Source organism: Ascaphus truei, chromosome 1 (genome assembly GCF_040206685.1).
Source record: "Ascaphus truei isolate aAscTru1 chromosome 1, aAscTru1.hap1, whole genome shotgun sequence".
In the NCBI taxonomy this organism is placed as follows: domain Eukaryota; kingdom Metazoa; phylum Chordata; class Amphibia; order Anura; family Ascaphidae; genus Ascaphus; species Ascaphus truei.
The window spans coordinates 392,462,550-392,482,706 of NC_134483.1; the positions used below are offsets into that span (position 1 = coordinate 392,462,550).

General features: G+C 39.6%; 1 protein-coding gene across 2 annotated transcripts in view; it reads right to left on the reverse strand.

Annotated features, from left to right (window-relative positions):
* The window catches only part of TLL1 (tolloid like 1), a 221,423-nt gene that overhangs the window by 26,676 nt on the left and 174,590 nt on the right, over positions 1–20,157 (reverse strand). Inside the window, exons 13-17 of one of the 2 annotated variants that reach the window (XM_075611977.1) lie at positions 12,630–12,825; positions 11,774–11,899; positions 10,756–10,916; positions 5,469–5,649; positions 2,060–2,182 (exon numbers count right to left, since the gene is read on the reverse strand). In XM_075611977.1, coding sequence (XP_075468092.1) covers positions 2,060–2,182; positions 5,469–5,649; positions 10,756–10,916; positions 11,774–11,899; positions 12,630–12,825 — 787 coding nt within the window. The remainder of the gene's footprint in view (positions 1–2,059; positions 2,183–5,468; positions 5,650–10,755; positions 10,917–11,773; positions 11,900–12,629; positions 12,826–20,157) is intronic. The other variant, XM_075611973.1, reaches the window with a different exon arrangement.

Below are 20,157 nucleotides of genomic sequence, written 5' to 3' on the forward strand. Positions count from 1 at the left end.
ACAATAAAATATTACAAAAATAAATCTATTATGAAAACAAATTGTGATTATTCTGTAGTATTACCTACTAATGGAATAGGCTGATTATGTGCTTTTTAATTACACCCACAATGAACCACAATGTAACCAATGGAATTTCTGTAGTACAACTTGTAAGAAACTCCAAAAATTGAATGTTTGGAGCTTATTTTAGATTGTTAAGTTAAATTGAGGGTTTTTTTAAGGGCTCAGCCTATTAAAGATGGGAGGAGAAATACTAAGCTTTCGGCTGGAATTAAAGATGATCTAATAGTGTGCTATGATTCAATTGTTTCTCTTATAGCAACCACTATACTTAATTCACCTGTTTATAGGGTTGTCACATGTATGGTTTTTTAATACGTGATGCAGAAATCCAGTATGGAAGTGTGACGTCATAATGAGTGATGAATGATCTGCAAATGCAACGAGCTTTATCGTTATATTCTTTGTTTTATTTTTATCACGTCTGCTCTTTGCAGGGAGGGGAAAGACACACACTGAGTAACACCTATAGAGTGCGAGAAAAAGTAATGCTAATAGGGGTGGGTGTAATGGTCTTAGGAGATGACCAGCCAGTGTCCTAACTATTATTTTAATACCTGAATAAGGTGACATCTATCATAAAAGGTAACTATTACACTCAAGCAGAAATCTATTAAGTTTTTATGACTGATTTAATTGCAGTAATTTTAAGTTCAGGCATTTCACGTCAAGGCCCTAAAATATGGGACAATTATGCATCCCGACAGACCTTTCCGGGAAAATGGGACAAGTCTATGAAATAAGGGACAATCCCGTATATATACGGGATGTCTGGCAACACCACCTGTGTATGTTTATTCTATTGGTTGCTGTATACCACTCCCATCCCGCAGCATATGATTCTTTTAGGTTTTGGGGATACCATCTTCAGTTGCCAGATGAGCCCCACATATACTAAAGATGCAAAATATATGGAGATGCTTTCAATATCTTTTGTTACTGCTGTATATTACATGGTTCGTCTCCCCAGCAGTGAAAGTGTTAACTGTCACATAAGTATCTAGCGTTTATACAATGTTGTAGCGTTACCTTGGAGGCAGCTTTATAAGCCTGTAGCCTACCGTCTCAGAAGCACTATTACTATTAAAGTCATAATTACGTGTGTTAAATTCTAATATGTGGAACATAGCCAAATATTCTTTTTTATTAGACTATTTGAGTAAGTAAAGATTTTAGGTCAATCAAGATCAGCCTTAGTGTCCTATTACTGTATGTTGGTCCGGAGGAAAGGACCAGTCAAACCCTGACTACAAATTAAGCCAAATGAAGGCTTTTGCCTTGAATCTCTCTGTCCTAACAAAACAGGTATACAATAATATACAACTATTGTTAATAATTGTTACTGTTAATAAAGTAAGACAAAATGTCACAGGTTAACAGGTGCATTTAAGAGTTGTGTGGCAGAACGATAGCTTGAAACATAATATTTTCAATTTACTGTTTTACATCTACTGCTAGAATTTGAGACTGGAAGAATTTAGGCAGTGTTTATAATACAGTATGCATTATCTTCTGAAAGTACATTTATATTAAATGAATTCATAATAAAACACATTTAACTTTTTTGTATCACCTTCAAACCCACCTATTATTAAACCAATATAGGTCAAATTGTTAACTTATATGGGTGTTTTTACAGATGATAACATTCCTTATATTCACACAAACAACATCGAAGCTCCTACATTCTGTCACACAACCCAATGGAAAAGTAGGAATACATATTTAGTATTTAATTTCATTGCCCACAGCTTTAACATCTTAAATCCACATTTACAGTATATTAAAAGGACTAAAGTAACCCCACAAAAATGACCATGTGGTTAGTATTAAGAGTAAAAAACAAATGTTTTTTGTTGTGATAACAAAACCATTTGTCGCAAGGTGAGCTTAAAGCAGTGCCCCAGTTTTGAATGGACACTTTCTTTTACTTAATTTTCAGAGAACGCAAAGATCCATTCCCCGGCACGTGTTAGATTGCAATGGGTGGTCATACCTCTGAGACTTTCAGAGGCCACCAGTCTGTGAATTATACGTACTCGGCCTGACGCGGCACCTTTTATCAAGTCCTTGCAAGATTCAAAAATAAAAAATTTCTCTTTGCAGTCAGCTTTCTTGTCTGTGAACAAAAATGTACCAGGACAGCACCAGAGATGAGTGTGGACTCAGACTCTTCTGCTTAGAGGTAGAAAACAGGTTTTAAAATAAAATCTATTCCAATCCCACATACAGTATATATGATACCTCAGAAATGTTTTTTTTTTTTTTTTTTTTTTTTTGCTGGATGGTCAAAGATATATAAGTGGAAATCTAAAGTGCTTGAAGAACTTCTCATAAATCCAATGACAATGCCATAAAACCATGTTTTTAAAATGATACTTACAACATAAAACATTATTGAATGCTGCAGTTATGCCAATTTATAATATTAATGGCTTGTTTGGCATGCTCCCTCCTCACTGCTGTTAACCCAACTCGGTACAGGGGAATGCCCCACCCATAACATGGTATTAACAACCATGTGATGTTTCCTTGGCCAATGTATGTAAGAGTGAACTCTTTTATACATAACACATCATTTATAATTTATAATTACTCATTTGGAATAGGGCTGACATCGCTATTAAGAGGTCATAACAGAATCAAGAACAAAGTTATTCTAAAATGTTTTGATATTGTCTTTCCTGGCACTTGAACTTGGCTATAATACAAGTACTTTCAGAATCTCCCTTGCGAAGAGACCTACTGGCTGAATTTCTCCATCATCCCGCTATTAATCATTGATTTTTGTAAGTAGTTTATCAGTATGATTCAACATTCCTAGGACCAAACAGTTGCCTGACTAAAACATGGTATAGGGAATACATTTAAAATATTGCATTAAATAAGTAATACAATATTTATGTTTCCAACAGTAGAGGAGGGTACTATAAATACATATAAAATGTTTAAAATGAACAGTCGTTAAGTAGAAATATAATATTATCGGCTAACTGATCAAAAGTATTCAAGAGTGCTGAGAATCCTTCAGAGGACTGGTGATAGTCAAAAAGGAAATTCATGTCATCAAACACATTTAGTTTATAAGTCAGAAAAACAATGGTCTTCTCTTATTAGGGGATTGCTGCCCACTATCCAAATACATAAATTATAATCAGAATAATACTCAAAAACAATGATGAGTAGGAAAGGCAAACAGAATCATTATTTGGGAATGGGTTAAGAGGAACCATACTGTAAAATAAATATTCTATCGGCAGTCCTACATAGCATGAGTTGCAGTATTTGATCTTTAATAATAGTCTTTACAACTACTGCCATGGGTTCATTATCAGCCTTTCAAAAACATGGAACGGTCAAGCGTATGTTTGATTTCTCTTACCTAGTAAGAGAGTGATCCCTTCCATAGCGCAAAGTTTATATGTGCCATAATCCAAGGAGAAAAAGAGCAAATACATAGGAATACTTATGCTGTACTATTTATGACAGGAGTGAGGTGTAACTGAAGAAATAAAGTTGCAGTAAATCCCCGGAACAATTAGGCTTCAACATAAAGCAGCTCCAAAAACACTTATCAAGTTATTTCCAATTTAGTAATACCCACAATTATTGACATTGAAAACTACTGAGGAGTTTCATGAGGGAGTCTGCAATTTCCAGCCAAGTAAATGGCATTAAAAGTACATTCAAAACCTTCAAGTCGACATTAACACCTAAAAATACATTTCAGAAAGACTTATTGGCACACATTGTTTTATCGCAAGAGTATTATAATATCCTTTTGGTTTTGCAGCAAGTATGTATAACATTTTATTATCCCATTAATCCATTTAACATGTAATGGAGGAAATTCAAGAATAATAGGAGTGCTGGAAACATTACAAAAGTAAATATTTAAAGCTGCCATTTTAAGTAAATCACATAATTACTACACTGACGGGAAATATTGTCTCATGATTCGTCGACAGGAAACCAAACAAATTATACCTGATTTGTTTGGTGAAAAGTATTTTAAGTATTCCATATTATCATATTCAAGATATACACTTATTTCTCAGTTAAAAGTATATATACAGTGGTGACAAATCACCAAAAAATCTACTCGCCCAACAAAACAATCTACTCGCCACCTAGTACCACACGTGTGCTGCTTGGGCCAATAGGAGCTCGCCACAATGTTAAATCCACTCGCCCGGGGCGTGCAAATGGATAGGTTTGTCGAACACTGTATATATATATATATATATATATATATATATATATCTTTTTTTTATTATAATGCTATTATTTGTGCGAGCTTTCGAGATACACTGATCTCTTCTTCTGGCGGTGTTACAATGGGTAAAGCAAGAAAGGGTTTTACTTAAAACAGTACATCCTGGAATGTATCTGTGACTGAAGTCTATCCCTCCCCCCTGTGCAGTATGCCATTTATGACTTAAGTTGTTAAATGGTCCCTGAATGTTGCGCTATATGAATGCACAAACAGCTGTCTTTTACACATACATATGTACAATGTAATTCTATCCCTATATACCAATAGGGACCACATAGTATCCACACACACATTAATACTAATACAACACCCTCTTACATTTGCACACCTAACCACACCATTGGTATACACACACCTTTTGTAAAGTGCTGTATACACTGTGGGCACTTTATACATTTATATTTACACACATACACACACACACACACACACACACACACACACACACACACACACACACACACACACACACACACACACACACACACACACACACACACACTCTCTCTTAAATTACTAACATTCAGGGACCATTTAACACCTTAAGTCATAAATCGCATACTACACAGGGGGAGGGATAGGTTTCACTGTTTTTAAGTAAAACCCTTTCTTGCTCTTTCCATTGTAACATCGCCAGAAGAAGAGATCAGTGTATCTCAAAAGCTCGCACAAATAAAAGCATTTTGTTAGCCACAGAACGGTATCGTCTATTCGTGTTTTTGATATATATATCTACCCTGTTGACATATGAATAAAGGAAGTGAGATGAAATAACAGAAGCTAAGTACAGTATTTAGAGTTAGTGGCAAAATGGCATCTATTATTGCCCATTGTCCCTTTCCACTGGTTCAAAGGACATGTCCTGCCATATGAATAGTATATCCATAAACTTACCATGTTAAAACATTTACATATTGGTTGAGCAATGGGTATGAAAATATCATATGAGGATTATGAGCAGTGACCAAAAGAAACTGACTACAGCTGCACCACACTTTACAAATGTCTGTCAGAAAAGACATCACTTATGGGAACAAGTCTATTAACATGACAATCACAAAACACAAGCATCGGAATGCAGTGTTAATTAAGACGACATAAGGAATTTAACAGTGTGCCTTTACCGTACCTGAAAAGAAGTGAGCGCGAAAACCTTTTTTTGATACAGTGTTGTCAGACCTAAACTCTATCCTCATGTTGTTATATTGTGAGGTAATAACTTCAGGCACTTCTGTTCCACAAAATTTCCCATGCAGTTTGGAATCTGATGAAAGTCCGCTCCGAATCTCAACATAGTCATATTTGCAGACCTGAAACAAACCAATTTACAAGTGAAAGTGCACTGTGCATAAAAACAACAAGCATGCACATTGCAGACATTGCAGACACATAATTATATAGCTATCACCTCAAAATGTGCCAGAGATGTGCGAATATCTTCAAAAAGTTCACAAAAGTTTTCCCTTTTTATTCTTCTTACATGTTTGCATAAAATTTGTCGGCACAACATTTTTGCCAGATTGAGGGCCTGGTTACGTTAATGTCTGTAGTCTTGCTTTAGACAGACCAACACCACTAATACTTGTAGTAACACCAAGTCTTAATCACATCCTCCAATACCATCAGAGTAACTGTTGGTTCAACAAGAAAAAACACAAAAGCGCACCAAGATGAGAGATAGATAATGTATTAGCAACAAATAATAAAATTAGTAACTTACATATAAAATTTCTTTAATAATCCCCGATTCTGGTGTCTATCACAGGAGTAGGGCATCACATAGGAAGTATGAAGGGTAATCTCAGTTCTGAGAGATCAGACCCGCGCGCTGGGGCTGTCTCTGTTCACTCTCCTGTCCTCCACGTGTGGTAGCGTGGTGCAGAGTGTAGCACACATGTGCAGGAACCGGGGCCTTCAATAGGTGTCCTTAGGATGCCTGTCCGTTTTTGATAGCATAGAAACGATCGGAAATAAGCAGGAACGGTACACTTGAGTGTGTGCTGGTGGTGGGTAGTAAAACCGCCAGCCACAACAGTCGACTGTAAAGTGGTCTGATCTCTCAGAACTGAGATTACCCTTCATACTTCCTATGTGATGCCCTACTCCTGTGATAGACACCAGAATCGGGGATTATTAAAGAAATTTTATATGTAAGTTACTAATTTTATTATTAGAGGCTAATACATTATCTATCTCTCATCTTGGTGCGCTTTTGTGTTTTTTCTTGTTTTGCTGATATTGGTATCACCATCGGGGTTCCGGTGGAGACCACATTTGGAGGTGGGGGAGACACCTCATAAACACAGAAGCAGCAAGAGAACTGAGAGGGACCAACACTCCAAGTTTAAAGAGCCAGAGCGCGGACTGAACTTTTCATTCATAACTGTTGGTTCAGTTTGTACTCCAAGGACGTCTGTCCAGATTCAGACAAATACTCCTCCTTTCAGTGGTCACAAAACCCTACAATATATGAACCGGATTCTGATCAACTGGTGTGTATACTGTGGGAGTACAGGTTATTCCCTCACTCACATTAACAGCATGTCTGCATACTCTGCTATGGATGGATAATCTCTGTAAGCCACTTCGAGAGGTGTCAGCAACACACTGTTCCACCCTGGTGACCTATGTGTCCCCCGCAAAAGCAGCTCTACTTTCAGGAGGAGAGAAGGGGGGATGCTAGTATTGTTGATACAGCTGCTTAGACTGGCCTTGATGATAATAATGATGATGTTAATACAACCTCCCTTTCAGTTTTATAACTTCTTGTACTAGAAATCTGCTGGGCTCAAGTAATGTCTGATTTATTTGCAGTAGCAGCTCCTAGTAGATATTCTAGGTTTCCACTCATTCATACAGTAGTCTTTTCCTGCTTGGCCACAATGACCACTCCCATGCCACCTCCAACCCTCCTCTTTTGCCAATATTACCAGACATTGTTTTATTTTCAATATCTACTGTCCGTGTACGTATCTGTACAAACACTGTATAAGTACCCAGACCAAATAGTGTGACATATTTATAGTCTCTGTAGTTAGACAAGTGAAAGAAAAATGTAAGAAGAATTGGAGAAGTAAAGGGAAATGATGCACATTGACTTCTAATGCTTGGCGAATCTTTGCAAAGTTTGGACGCTTCATGAAAAACAAAGGGCATATGTCTCCAGGTTCGCAAACTTCAGCGAACATTTTGCATATTTGTACACTGTACATCAAGTTTTTACCTTAACTTATGTCTTCTCTATCATTGTGATATGCTAAAGCTAGAGAGTTAATGTTCAGATTTGAAATCGCTTGTACAAAAGTGTAAGAAAAAGACATCCAAAAATTCATAACGGGATGTCAAAGTAAGGATAATGTTCTCAGCACATAATCTGATGGCTTTTATAAAAATATTTAATGTTGGAATTTATTAAGCTTCTTATGGTGAACTATTAATCATTTTGCTAAATGCACCAATTGTTTCATTCAAAACTATTTTCAAGAAAGTTCATTTCAGGCTCAATGTGTGTTATTAATTCAAGTTCCATAAATCACGATCAGTTAGAGCACTGAAAAAAGGAAGAGAAAAAAGACGTAAAAAAAGATTTTCATGGCTAAAGTTACTACCTTCCTGTGGCTTCCATAAAAATGATTTGTAAGATTTCTGTCACATTTTTAATTTAAGACTATTGTGTGAACCGAGCTTTCGTCTGAAAAGGGTGTCTAACATTTGTAACCAAATATCACGTTTAATTCAATACAGATCCCATGTCACTTAAATCATCAGGCACCGTGTAATTTAGGTGTGTGATGCATGCATGAGTTTATAAATGTGCATGTTTGCTCCTTACAATTTTAACATTTTTGAATTTATAATGTATAGTTTAGTAACAGAAAAATGATTCCTAAACAGAATAATGTATATTGTGTATTATATATGGGGTAATAATGTTTCTTTCAATTATTATGCCATTATACCTGGAGCCATATCAACTAAACTGGGCTAAGCCTTAAGACCCCTTTTATTGCCCATTATTTCTTAGCAGCATTGAATAAATATAGGTCTTGGTATTTATGATGTTCAACAGTATTCACTTTTATAGGAGATTGCTCAATTGTATTGTATTGTATTGTATGTCTTTATTTATATAGCGCCATTAGTGTACATAGCGCTTCACAGTAGTAATACATGTGGTAATCAAATAAATAACAGATAATATAAATAACAGATCATGGGAATAAGTGCTTTAGACATAAAAGTAACATTTCGGAAGAGGAGTCCCTGCCCCGAGGAGCTTACAGTCTAATTGGTAGGTAGGGAGAACGTACAGAGACAGTAGGAGGGAGTTCTGGTAAGTGCGTCTGCAGGGGGCCAAGCATTATGTATCGTGTTTAGAATATCCACAGTGCTATTCATATGCTTCTTTAAGCAAGTGTGTCTTAAGGTGGGTCTTAAAGGTGGATAGAGAGGGTGCTAGTCGGGTACTGAGGGGAAGGGCATTCCAGAGGTGTGGGGCAGTCAGTGAAAAAGGTTTAAGGTGGGAGAGGGCTTTAGATACAAAGGGGGTAGAAAGAAGACATCCTTGAGAAGAACGCAAGAGTCTGGATGGTGCATACCGAGAAATTAGGGATGAGATGTAAGGAGGGGCAGAAGAATGTAAAGCTTTAAAAGTGAGGAGAAGAATGGAGTGTGAGATGCGGGATTTGATCGGAAGCCAGGAGAGGGATTTCATGAGGGGAGATGCTGAGACAGATCTAGGAAAGAGTAGAGTGATTCTGGCAGCAGCATTTAGGACAGATTGTAGGGGAGACAGGTGAGAGGCAGGAAGGCCGGACAGCAGGAGGTTACAGTAATCAAGACGGGAGAGAATGAGGGCCTGAGTCAGAGTTTTAGCAGTCGAACAACAGAGGAAAGGGCGTATCTTAGTTATATTGCGGAGGAAAAAGCGACAAGTTTTAGAAATGTTTTGAATGTGAGGGGCGAATGTGAGAGAGGAGTCGAGTGTGACCCCTAGGCAGCGTGCTTGGGCTACTGGGTGAATGATTGTAGTTCCAACAGTAATGTGGAAGGAGGTAGTAGGGCCAGGTTTGGGAGGAAGTATGAGGAGCTCTGTTTTAGCCATGTTGAGTTTAAGGCGTCGGAGGGCCATCCAGGATGATATAGCAGAGAGACATTCAGAAACTTTGGTTTGTACAGCAGGTGTAAGGTCGGGTGTTGAAAAGTATATTTGTGTGTCGTCGGCATAGAGGTGATAATTAAACCCAAAAGATGTTATTAGGTCACCTAGAGAGAGTGTGTACAGAGAAAAGAGAAGAGGTCCCAGGACAGAGCCCTGGGGTACCCCCACAGAGAGATCAATAGAGGAGGAGGAGGTGTTAGCAGAAGAGACACTAAAAGTACGATGGGAGAGGTAGGATGAGATCCATCCTTCAATAAGACAAATATATACGTTTTCAAATAATAATAAAGAACACGGAGTAAACTAGATGATAAAGTTAAACATGACATGCAAATGTGATCTTCTTAATCAATATTTAGATTTAAATAGATCTATAGTTGTATTGTTGGTCTAACTCTCCAAACAGTAGAACATATTTCTAGTTTCCTAAAAATCTCATGACACTTAGGGCCACATTTACTAAACAGTACTACTCAAGAAGACCTATTCCAGTGATTGTGCCAGAAGATGTCTTAATGGCATAAAACCACTTAGTAATTGTGACCTTTCAAGTGCCTATGACTAAGGGGGTAATTCAATATAATCTAAAGCAGCCATTATGCCACTGCAGATTACTGTATATTGATTTAACCCCTAAAAGTTGTGTAATTGTCTTTAAACTTTATTCATAGCAAGTAGTGTGGGAGACTGTCATTCTGGCCAAGGGTATGATGCGTCTTTGTGATGTCATCTATTTAGTAGCCACTCTGAGCGTTTCTTTCTCCCCTTGAATCTAGGCATATAGGCTATTATTAACTTTTATATCTTACTTGGTTTCTTTGGTCAGAGAAAATTGGTACACAGACACTCTCAATTCAAATCAATGCCAATTGAATGTTCCACCACAGCAAAGGCTATAATGTTTCTTTAGCACATGAATATATTGTTTTGGTTTACTATAAATCATAGTAATATTTGGTCAGGTTTGTCACACCAACAGTTGGTTGAGTGAACATCTTTCTAGACAAAACCAAATTGCCAATTTCAAAGTCAGTGGTTAACGTGTCAGAAAATGCAGCGGTGCTCTACTTGATAGAACGAAAGCAATCTTTATGTACAATGAACTGATTTCTTTTTTTAAATATGTTATGTTAATCGGTTCAAAACAACTGAAATCAGTTAATACAGGTACTTTTTTGTGTGGTCTTTATGAGAGAAAATTAGTTCCTGCTAGATAGAACACATTCTCGATAGCGAAAATCCACTGTTTACTTACTTCATTGCCTTCTAATTCAAAATACTCAAACTTCATTGAAATTCTATACTGAGAAGGAGCCACCACCTGCCACACACAGTTTTTGTTTGGAGGGTATTCTTTGGGCCATGCTGGTGTGGTTATAGTTCCATTCAGTTTGGATAATAGCCCTCCGCAAGCAGCTGCAAAAAAAAAAGTGATTAACTTGTTGTTGCCAATCCAACGCCTAGTACTTAAGAAAAGCGGAAAAAGTATCTGAAACATGGCAGGCATTCATCTTAAAACGGGGGAACGAGACATTTAAAAAAAAACCTGCCTTTAATTCTAAGGCCTGTCTTTCAGTGTCATCTGCATGAAAAAGCTGAATGAACTCATTTTGGAAAGGAACATATTTATGCACTATATAAATTACTAGTCAGGAAATATGTTGCCTGCTTTAGTCCCCAAGGACTTAATCAGCATAGCCTTCCTAAAAGACATTTATATGCCCATCTCTCGTACAACATTTATCAAACTGAAATCCTTGGTGGTATGTTCAGTGTACACAAGTGTTACTCTTTGCATGAAACTGGTTTGAGACATAAGATTTATTGAGTGCTAATATGATCTGCTGTTGCATTTCTTGTATGTCAGACCAATAGACCAGTTTCACTTAAACAGTCACAAAGTATTTATCACGTTGCTTCAATTTTGCTCCATTTACTTTCGTGCAAGATAAATCTGTTTACTGAGCAGAGAGACAGGGAAGTGGCAGTTACTTCATTTACATGTTGTAGTGTAGCACTTTTTGTCTCTTGGTATAATTGTATTTTTCCATTTCATAAACATAAATTAAACTTTAAAGTCTGATGTGCTAAAATCCTAAATCTACCTTTTCTGCCAAGTTGCCACTACAGTATGTCATGCCGACGCTTCCGCATAAATAAAATAATGAGACAATAATAAATACGTAAAAAAGTTCTCATAAAGCATTATTGATAGTTGGAAATGCTTAATATTTCCTAAAATGGATTCATTCTTTTTTGGAATACATTTTTACCTTCACAGCTTTTTTTGTCTGGTCCAAGTTCATAGCCAGGATCACAAGAACACTTATAACTGCCCAGGGTGTTTACACATCGCTGTTCACACCCTCCATTGTCCGGTTTGGCACATTCATCTTCCTCTGTGGAGATGGGAATACATTAGAAAGGCACCACAAAAACCTATTTAAAGAAGGGACATATATTGTAAGTAGAAAATTAATTTTGTCAAGGTTATATACATAGATTATTAAAACCATGTGAAGAGAACTGACTAATACAGAACAATTAATTTAAACCCTGTTCAGGGTCACATCAAGGACGCTTTATCTACAGCAAATTGAATTGTACATAGTCCTGATGTCATATTCCAAAACAGATTAACAGAATCCCTAAATCCGAGGGTTTTCATCTAATAATCATCAGAAAGGAGAATAATGTGACATGTGTCTGTGCTATCTGGCAAAAAGGAAGATGCAGGCTACGTTCCATATATAAAAAAAAAGTGGAAGATAAAAATACCTGGAACATACCACATTAAATAATATAGTTTCACTCTATGAGAGTCAAAAACTACTGTTCTAAAGTCTGTACAGTATAACCAAAATGTTTATGCTGTCAAAAGAGAACATGAAAAAAGGTGGAAGGAATAATATAGAGAACCCTACAGTAGCTAACATATGAACATTCTCTCAAAATAAAACACTTCCCAAATTTCATAGTATTCAGTATACAAGAAAGATTTTTTGTAACTTCCTATGGGTGTCTGATATCAAAAGTATTTAACTGATCACATCACTGTTATTTATAAACCTTAAAATCAAAGTAAATCTGTAAGCATAAGGGAAACAAATAGCCAATGTATTTTATTACCCTTTAAAAAATTAGCAGCAAACCCTGCTTTGTTTACTGTTCCATCAGAAACAAACTTCATCCACAGAGTATTAGAGGTAGACCTGATGTCTTCTGGTTTATCATAGCCACAAAAATGACCAATCAAAGGACTAGTCTCACTGCTTCCATCTCGAACTTCCAGGTAATCATAAGCACAGCTGTCATGACGCTCAATCTGTGAATAAATGAAAAACACATCAAGCAAAAATAAAAATTCTCTCTTTTGACACGGTGACGGAGTGGCCTGCAGGCGAGGTCAGATCAGATTCCACACATGCAATTTTTAGGGTAAACAAAACTTGAGTGATTTTATTCTCCAGAAAACAGCAACCAAGGCAAACCTTTAAGGTAAAACATAAATCATAAAATAAATACCTATTCCCGGTAGGGAAAATAACTACACTTTGCTAAAGCCCTTTCTAACGACAGCTGGCCAACTAAACTGGTTTTCAACTCCAAAACACATAAACAATATTAGCAAGACAGGGACAAATATTGAAAGTCTTATCTGACATTGATGCTGGTCCGGCGTCTCAGATTTCTCCAGCAGCAAGCTTTGAAGTCTTGCTGCTCCCAGGAAGTCTTTTGCCCTTCTTTGTGCGCAGGCTTATCTGGTGTGTGAGGCTTTGGGTTCTTCACAGTTGCCAGGCAAAATCCTCTGGTCAACCAGCCTGGATCCCTGCGGGTGGGAGCTCTGTCTTTGATCCTCCTAACAGACTCCAAACAGGGTAGTCTTTTGGACTCCTTTTCTTCGTCTTCCTCGACTTCCAATTGAAGAGGTTTTCAACGTTCCCTCCAATCTTTTCTGGGACCACCTTCCAGCTGGATCCATGGGCTTGGTTTTCCTCGGTGAGACATCTTTCCCCAAGCACCTTTTTACTACAACTTGTCACTTTGTTTTTTTTCTCCAGGGCAATTACTGTGCTTTCTAGGACTGCAGAACCGTAGTTCTCCACCTCCTCTTCCATGTTACTCAATATACTCAACACAGGAGCAGCGGATTCTACATCTATTTCCAGACAACATCCTATCTTTTCAGCTTTATCAGAAAAGGATTCTTCTGGTTTTGATTCTGTACTCACACCTTTGTTTGTTGCCTGTTGGGCAACTGAAGGTTTAGCTAGTGCTTGCTCAGGCGGTTCAAACTTTGCAATCTTGTTATGCAGTTGAGCAGTGTCCCCAGCTCTCACTGTACCCTTATCTTCATGGGTATTAGTCGCTGTGGGATACCGACGTTTGGGCAGGGCCAATACCTTTACGTGTATTCGGGACACCTGTACTTTACTGGTCCGCAGATCCTCACTGTTTTAATTCTGTACCTTTTTCTCCAACTTCATCTTTTCAGACTCCAAAGTTTTAACCCTTGACCGTAAAATCTTGCATACTCTCTCCCTCCCTGCAGTACAGTAATCTAATATCTGAGTCTTTCAAGCTCTTCCACTTCTAGGCTTTTCTGCAAGTTTAATTAATCCGTGAGAGACCTCTGTTTCTTGAGTACATTCTGTAATTCTATCGCCATCTTTTCCATGGACTCCTTCTGTAATCCAAGTGTCCCTTTTAGTTTTGTAATCTCTTTATCTTTGTCCTCATGTGACTTCAGAGCTTGTTCTATTTTATTTTGAAAAATTCAGCTTGATCCTGCAATTTTTCTGTTAGAGCCTCCACCTCTTTCCTGTGCTTGCTCTGAGTTTACATCAATGCCTCCATCATATTTTGCAGCTCTGCCAATTTTGTTGCTAAGGTCGCAGCAGCTTCAGTTTTCCATGCCTCCTTCTCCTGGGCGTACTGACTTTTGGGGATGGAGCAGCCTCTCTGCTTCTCCAGCTCCCGCTCCAGTTTCTGGACCACCTCGTGCTCCCTCTCATTCTTGAGTTACTTGGCCTCTAAGCTCCTCCTCCAGTAATGCTCTGGTTATGCTCAGTGTGGCCTTCAGCTCTTCATGCTGCTCTGCAGGGACAAACTGGGTACTCAGACGCTCCTTTAGCAATTGCTGCTTCTCCTTGGCATCTGCCTGTTTCTCCTTGGCCTCCTGCAGACACGCATGCAGACCTTGCAGCTGGATCTGCAGCATCTGTTCTGCTTCTGTGAACTGCTCCAATGAGACACATTCTCCTTGGAGTACAGTAGGGCCTCGCTTCTCAGTGTCCCGCTTTTCAGCGATCGGCCAATACGGCGGTACCGAGAATGTGGCTGCCATGCCTGCGCATGCACAGAACAGGGACGTCCGAGGTCGTGCAAAAGTCAAAACATAAATCATAAAATAAATACCTATTCCCGTTAGGGAATATAACTACATTTTGCTGCATCCCTTTCTAATGACAGCTGGCCAACTAAACTGGTTACCAACTCCAAAACATATAAACAATATTAGCAAGACAGGGAACAATATTTTAAGTCTTATCTGACATTGATACTGGTCCGGTGTCTCTTATTTCTCCAGCTGCAAGCTTTGAAGTCTTACTGCTCCCAGGAAGTTTTTTGCCCTTCTTGGTGCACTGGCTTCTCTGGTGTGTGAGACTTTGGGTTCCTCACAGTTGTCAGGCAAAATCCTCTGGTCAACCAGCCTGGATCCCTGCGATATGAGCTCTGTCTGTGATCATCCAAAGGCTACGCTTATAGTGCCGGCAACGCGACGGTGACGTCAGGATGTGGTCGCTGGAAAAATCAAATTGAGATAACTTCCAGCTATCACGACCAAGCCGTTGCGCTGTGCTTACTATAAGCACATGTGATGGCGGTAATACATTTGTTCGCTGTCGCTATAAGCGCAGCCTAACAGATTCCAAACAGGGACAGTGACAGGTTCTCATTTCCTGCCTTTTATACCTGTTCAATCAGGAGTTTCACATACACCCTGCATGAAATCCGACACTAGTGCAGTTTCCTGCTCTGTAAAGGGAGTTTAACCCCTGGACTCCCTTACAGACACCTTTGCAAAAACCTGCCATTTTTTAGCTTACATTAAAATAATTTGATCCCATTCACTGAATCGGGAAGATATTCGTCTATGATATGCATGTACGTATGTCTTTATTTATACAGTGCCATCCATGTACATAGAGTGTCACAGCAGTAACACACCTGACATAATAGGAATTAGCGCTTCAACATAAAACTATACATTAGGAAAAGGAGTCCCTGCCCCGAAGAGCTTACAATCTATGATATCATTTGCTTCACTGAACATGATTCAATAAATATTCACCAAACAAATAGGCAACATTTCTGTTTAGATCAAGTTTTGCTTTACGTGGTATGAAGAATATCCAATAAAATATACATTTACAAAGTCATATTTTTCTAAAGACAGATACATAAATTGACACAAATCTGACTTGTGGTATGTACTGTAGAAATAAACACTTGCTTAGAATATATGGTGTATAATAAATCTGTAAAGAAGCAATGTCTGCCTTAATTTAAACGTTTAGCAAATATATTACAAATATTTACCATATAAAATCTTCAATAATTGTTTCCACGTGTTCTATGTTCAATTAATTAATTTAAACGTTTAGCAAATATATTACAAATATTTACCATATAAAATCTTCAATAATTGTTTCCACGTGTTCTATGTTCTATGTTGAATTGTCGACACAAACTGTGGCTTCACTGAATGTGATCATGAGATAGCACATTTAAAACTTGATTGCAAAAATGTACTAAAGAATATGTGACAATGCATCCAACCACAAAAATAACAAACATTACTGAACATTAATTGAGATAACAATTATGGTTTGTTTGTTTTCTGTATTTTTTTTCCACAAATTATATTTAGTTGGACTTCTGTCTTACTAACACTTCATATCTCCATTTGTTTAACCCAGGCAAGGGCTGAAGTGAAAGTGAGATGTGATATGTTATCAATGGAAGCATGTGACAAAGCCAACATAAGCTTAAATCGGACATGACTTTTTCAGTTTATTAGAAGTTCAGAGATAGTAGTGTTATTGTTCTTTTTCCTTGGCACAAGTTAATCACTAGCTGTTTTCAAATGGAATAAAATAGGCAAGGCGTACTGTTCCCCAGGTGACAACATGATTTTAGCAATATTATGTAACAGGTTTTCCCTCACCCTCTGGGAGAGTATGCTATTACAGTGATATTGGAGAAGACAGGACTGGCTTTTGAGGTGATAGATGGTTCACTCTCAAGGGTGCGGTGCCTCCATCTCTTGCAGGATCCAGGATTGCTGGAGACAATTGCTGCAGAGGAACCCTCTGATAGTCCAGCAAAATCCAGTGCTGTCATGCGCTCAGGCAAACAGCTGAGAGAAATAACACCAAAGTGTCAGAGATGTGACAAGAGGGAACAATCATTGGAGCGCGCGGAAGGGGGCCACAATAGAGGTTGGGGCTCAGGGGCACAAAGCTTTAACCTGTCAGCACATCCATCCTGGGTCCCTGCCCTCTTTACTCACGTTCCGTTGCGTGCATCCGGATGAAGATAAGAATGAAGGTGAAGAACCAGCGCTTAATTGCGTGAAACGAGTAGAGGAGGAGGTGGTGATGTAGCCTGCTGCCTAGTGTGTGTTTTATACCAATAAAGCCTTTTGTATTACCAGATTCGTTTGGACCCTGACTGACTGATTGCTGTGGCGCCGGTTCTTCACCTTCATTCATCCCCTCTGATAGTCCCCCTGATAGATTGCAGTCTCAGGCAGGATTATATTATAAAACAGGAATGGCTTTATTGTAGCACTGCACAACAACATACAAAATATAGTCTTGAACTGATCCCCTGGTCTCTTCTTCTTCCGGATGGACCTTGGAATAAACCCCCGGCAAGGGCCCGAGAGTTAATCCTAGCTCCTCCCGTACTCCCTGGTGGAGTAGGACGTAGTAGGCCCACTCCCCTAAGGAAGGGGATAGAAGGTAGTCAGAGCCCTGACTTCACCTTCCCAGCACTAACTAAATTTGGCTGTACAGATCCCTTAGTACACAGGAGGAGGATCCAAAGTCTGAGCCCCTGATTGGGCAGCACCCTGATCCTTAGCGCCCCCTCTCGCCCCCCCCCCCCCCCTGTCACTCAAGGAAGCTTTTTACTGCAGGGGAAACCCCAGATTGGGCCTAACACTGCCTGCACTGATACCATAGGCAGGGCAGATTAGTAGCCAAAACCAAGACATGGCTACAATTACAACAATTGGAAGGAAGAGCTTGCACATAGAGAAACAAAGTGATGTAACTAACATTGGTCATGTTACTTGTGGTGGACTTAATAGTGCAATTGAAATAAACATTGATTGGACACTGTAAGTCATATTTATTTAGGAGTGCCTTGCCATAAGACTGCTTCCAGTGCTAGAGGACACCTTAAAGACCACTCACTTCAATGGGCATAAGGTGTCTTCCAGCAGAAGATGTCTTCTAGAAAAGCACCACTGATGAAATATTGACCTGTACCCAGGGCCGCCGACAGGGAGGGGGGGGGAATAACTGTATCAGGCCCAGGGGCGGCCCGGACGACCAGAGTTGGAAGTTGGGCCCAACATCCGCGTTCGGCCTTCGGGCCTTTGTTGGCTGCTAGGTCCCAGGTCTGCCAAGCTGCTGCCTGGCCTTCACTGGAAGCACCACCCCACACCAGAAGTTTAGCCCAACTTCCGTCAGTGGTATGAGTGCAGCACCAGAGGCTCCCCCTCAAGGTAGTGTGTGTATTGGGGGAGTAGGGTTATTGTCTATCTGTATTGGGGGAGCAGAGTTATTGTGTGTCTGTCTGTCTGTCTATATTGGGGAGGGGGTGTGTCTTTGTAGGGGAGGGCGGGTATTACATGTGTGTCTGTATAGGGGAGAGGGATATTGTGTGTCTGTATTGGGGGAGTGTTATGGTGTGTGTATTGGGAGAGGAAGGAATTGTGTGTGTGTATGGGGTGGTTATTGTTTGTGTGTATTGTGGGACAGGGTGTTATTGTGTATGTATTTGGGAGGGGATTAGTGTGAGGAGGGGAGGGGTTTAGTAAGTAAGAGGAGAAGAGGGGGGTTAGTAAGTATGAGGAGGGGAAGGGGAGCTTAGTGAGAGTGATCAAGGTGGATTAGTGAGTGTGGGAAATAGGGTTAGTAAATATTAGGAGGGGGCTTTTGAGTGTGAGGAAGTATTAGTGAGTGTGAGGAGGGGAGGAGGGGTTAGGGAGTGTGAGGAGGGGGGTTAGTAAGTATGAGGGGAGAGGGAGGTTAGTGAGTGAGGAGGGGGCTAGTGAGTCTGGGGAGGGGGGTTAGTGCAGCGGTGCTCAAAATGGGGGGTGTGAGATTTTTTTGGAGGGGGTGGGGCGTGGGCGGTTGCAGAGGGACTGCGCGAGGCCTCTGCAACCTCTACTTAACGAGATTCAGCCAGCTTCAGGACGCGTGACAATGGCAGCGTGGCGTCATGTGACATCACGGTTGCCATGGTAACGTAACGCCAAATGATGCCGCGAGTCACGTGACAACACACGACCCAGCGGCATCATTTTATGCCACGCGAGGTAAGGGGTGGGCGCAACAACAAAGGAGAGCAGGCAGGGGGGGGAGCAAAAATAGTTTGCGCACCCCTGGTTAGTGAGTGTGGGGAGGTCTTTAAAAAGAACGGAATACAACTATTTTACAATAACTTAACGCCCCTTCTAACCCAATTTGTACTATTTGTAATAATGGAAAAGTAACAAATAATTCAGGCAAAGACTATTATGTGTTAAAAAGAATGAAAACAACCCATGTACTGTATTGCGCTCAGAGAAAACTCTTAGGGGCTAAGCTCTATCATTGTAATATAAGGAAGTTACAGTTCACCTTGCTTTTAGTGGAAAAAGTACCCAATATAGGAGTAGATCCTCCGGATGTCGCTAATTTTGTGAAAATAACGTAACGTTCCTGAAATAGGTAACGACAAACATAAAATTAACTAGATGAATGGGGATTGCTGCAGCCTAAACAAATACACTGCACATGCGTGTATGGAAAGAACGTTATTAGGGAACGTTAGTATACTCTACTAGTTGGAATATTATATATGTTAAAAACATGTATTTTCTTTTTTTATACACAGTGCCTGAACTGTGTGTAATTAAATATTATTTTGGTTACTTCTGTCTCCTTGAAAATGATTTGTAGATTCATTCTGGTAAGCTCATACTTTATACAGCAGGACCCAGGCATACGGTGGGTTCCGTTCTAAGGGCCCGCTGTATAGTAAAAATCGCCGGAAAGCGGAACCGGCGATTTTCAGCTGTGCGCATGCGCAACCTGGCAATTTCCCCCTTGTGCGCGCGACCTACGTTCTGCATGCACGTTCTGCACATGCGCGCCAGCGGCAACAGCCTCTGAGCAAACATGGCGGCCCCTTCTTGTGCCACCGTATCAGCGGATCGCCGAAAAGCGGTGCGCCGAGAAGTGGGGCCATGCTGTACCATAAATGATATATACAATAGTAGGCCACATATACATATTTACAATCACTTTCATCATGAGACAACATAAAAAAAAACAATTGTAGCCAGGTCCCCCTCTTACCTCCGGGCTACGCGAGG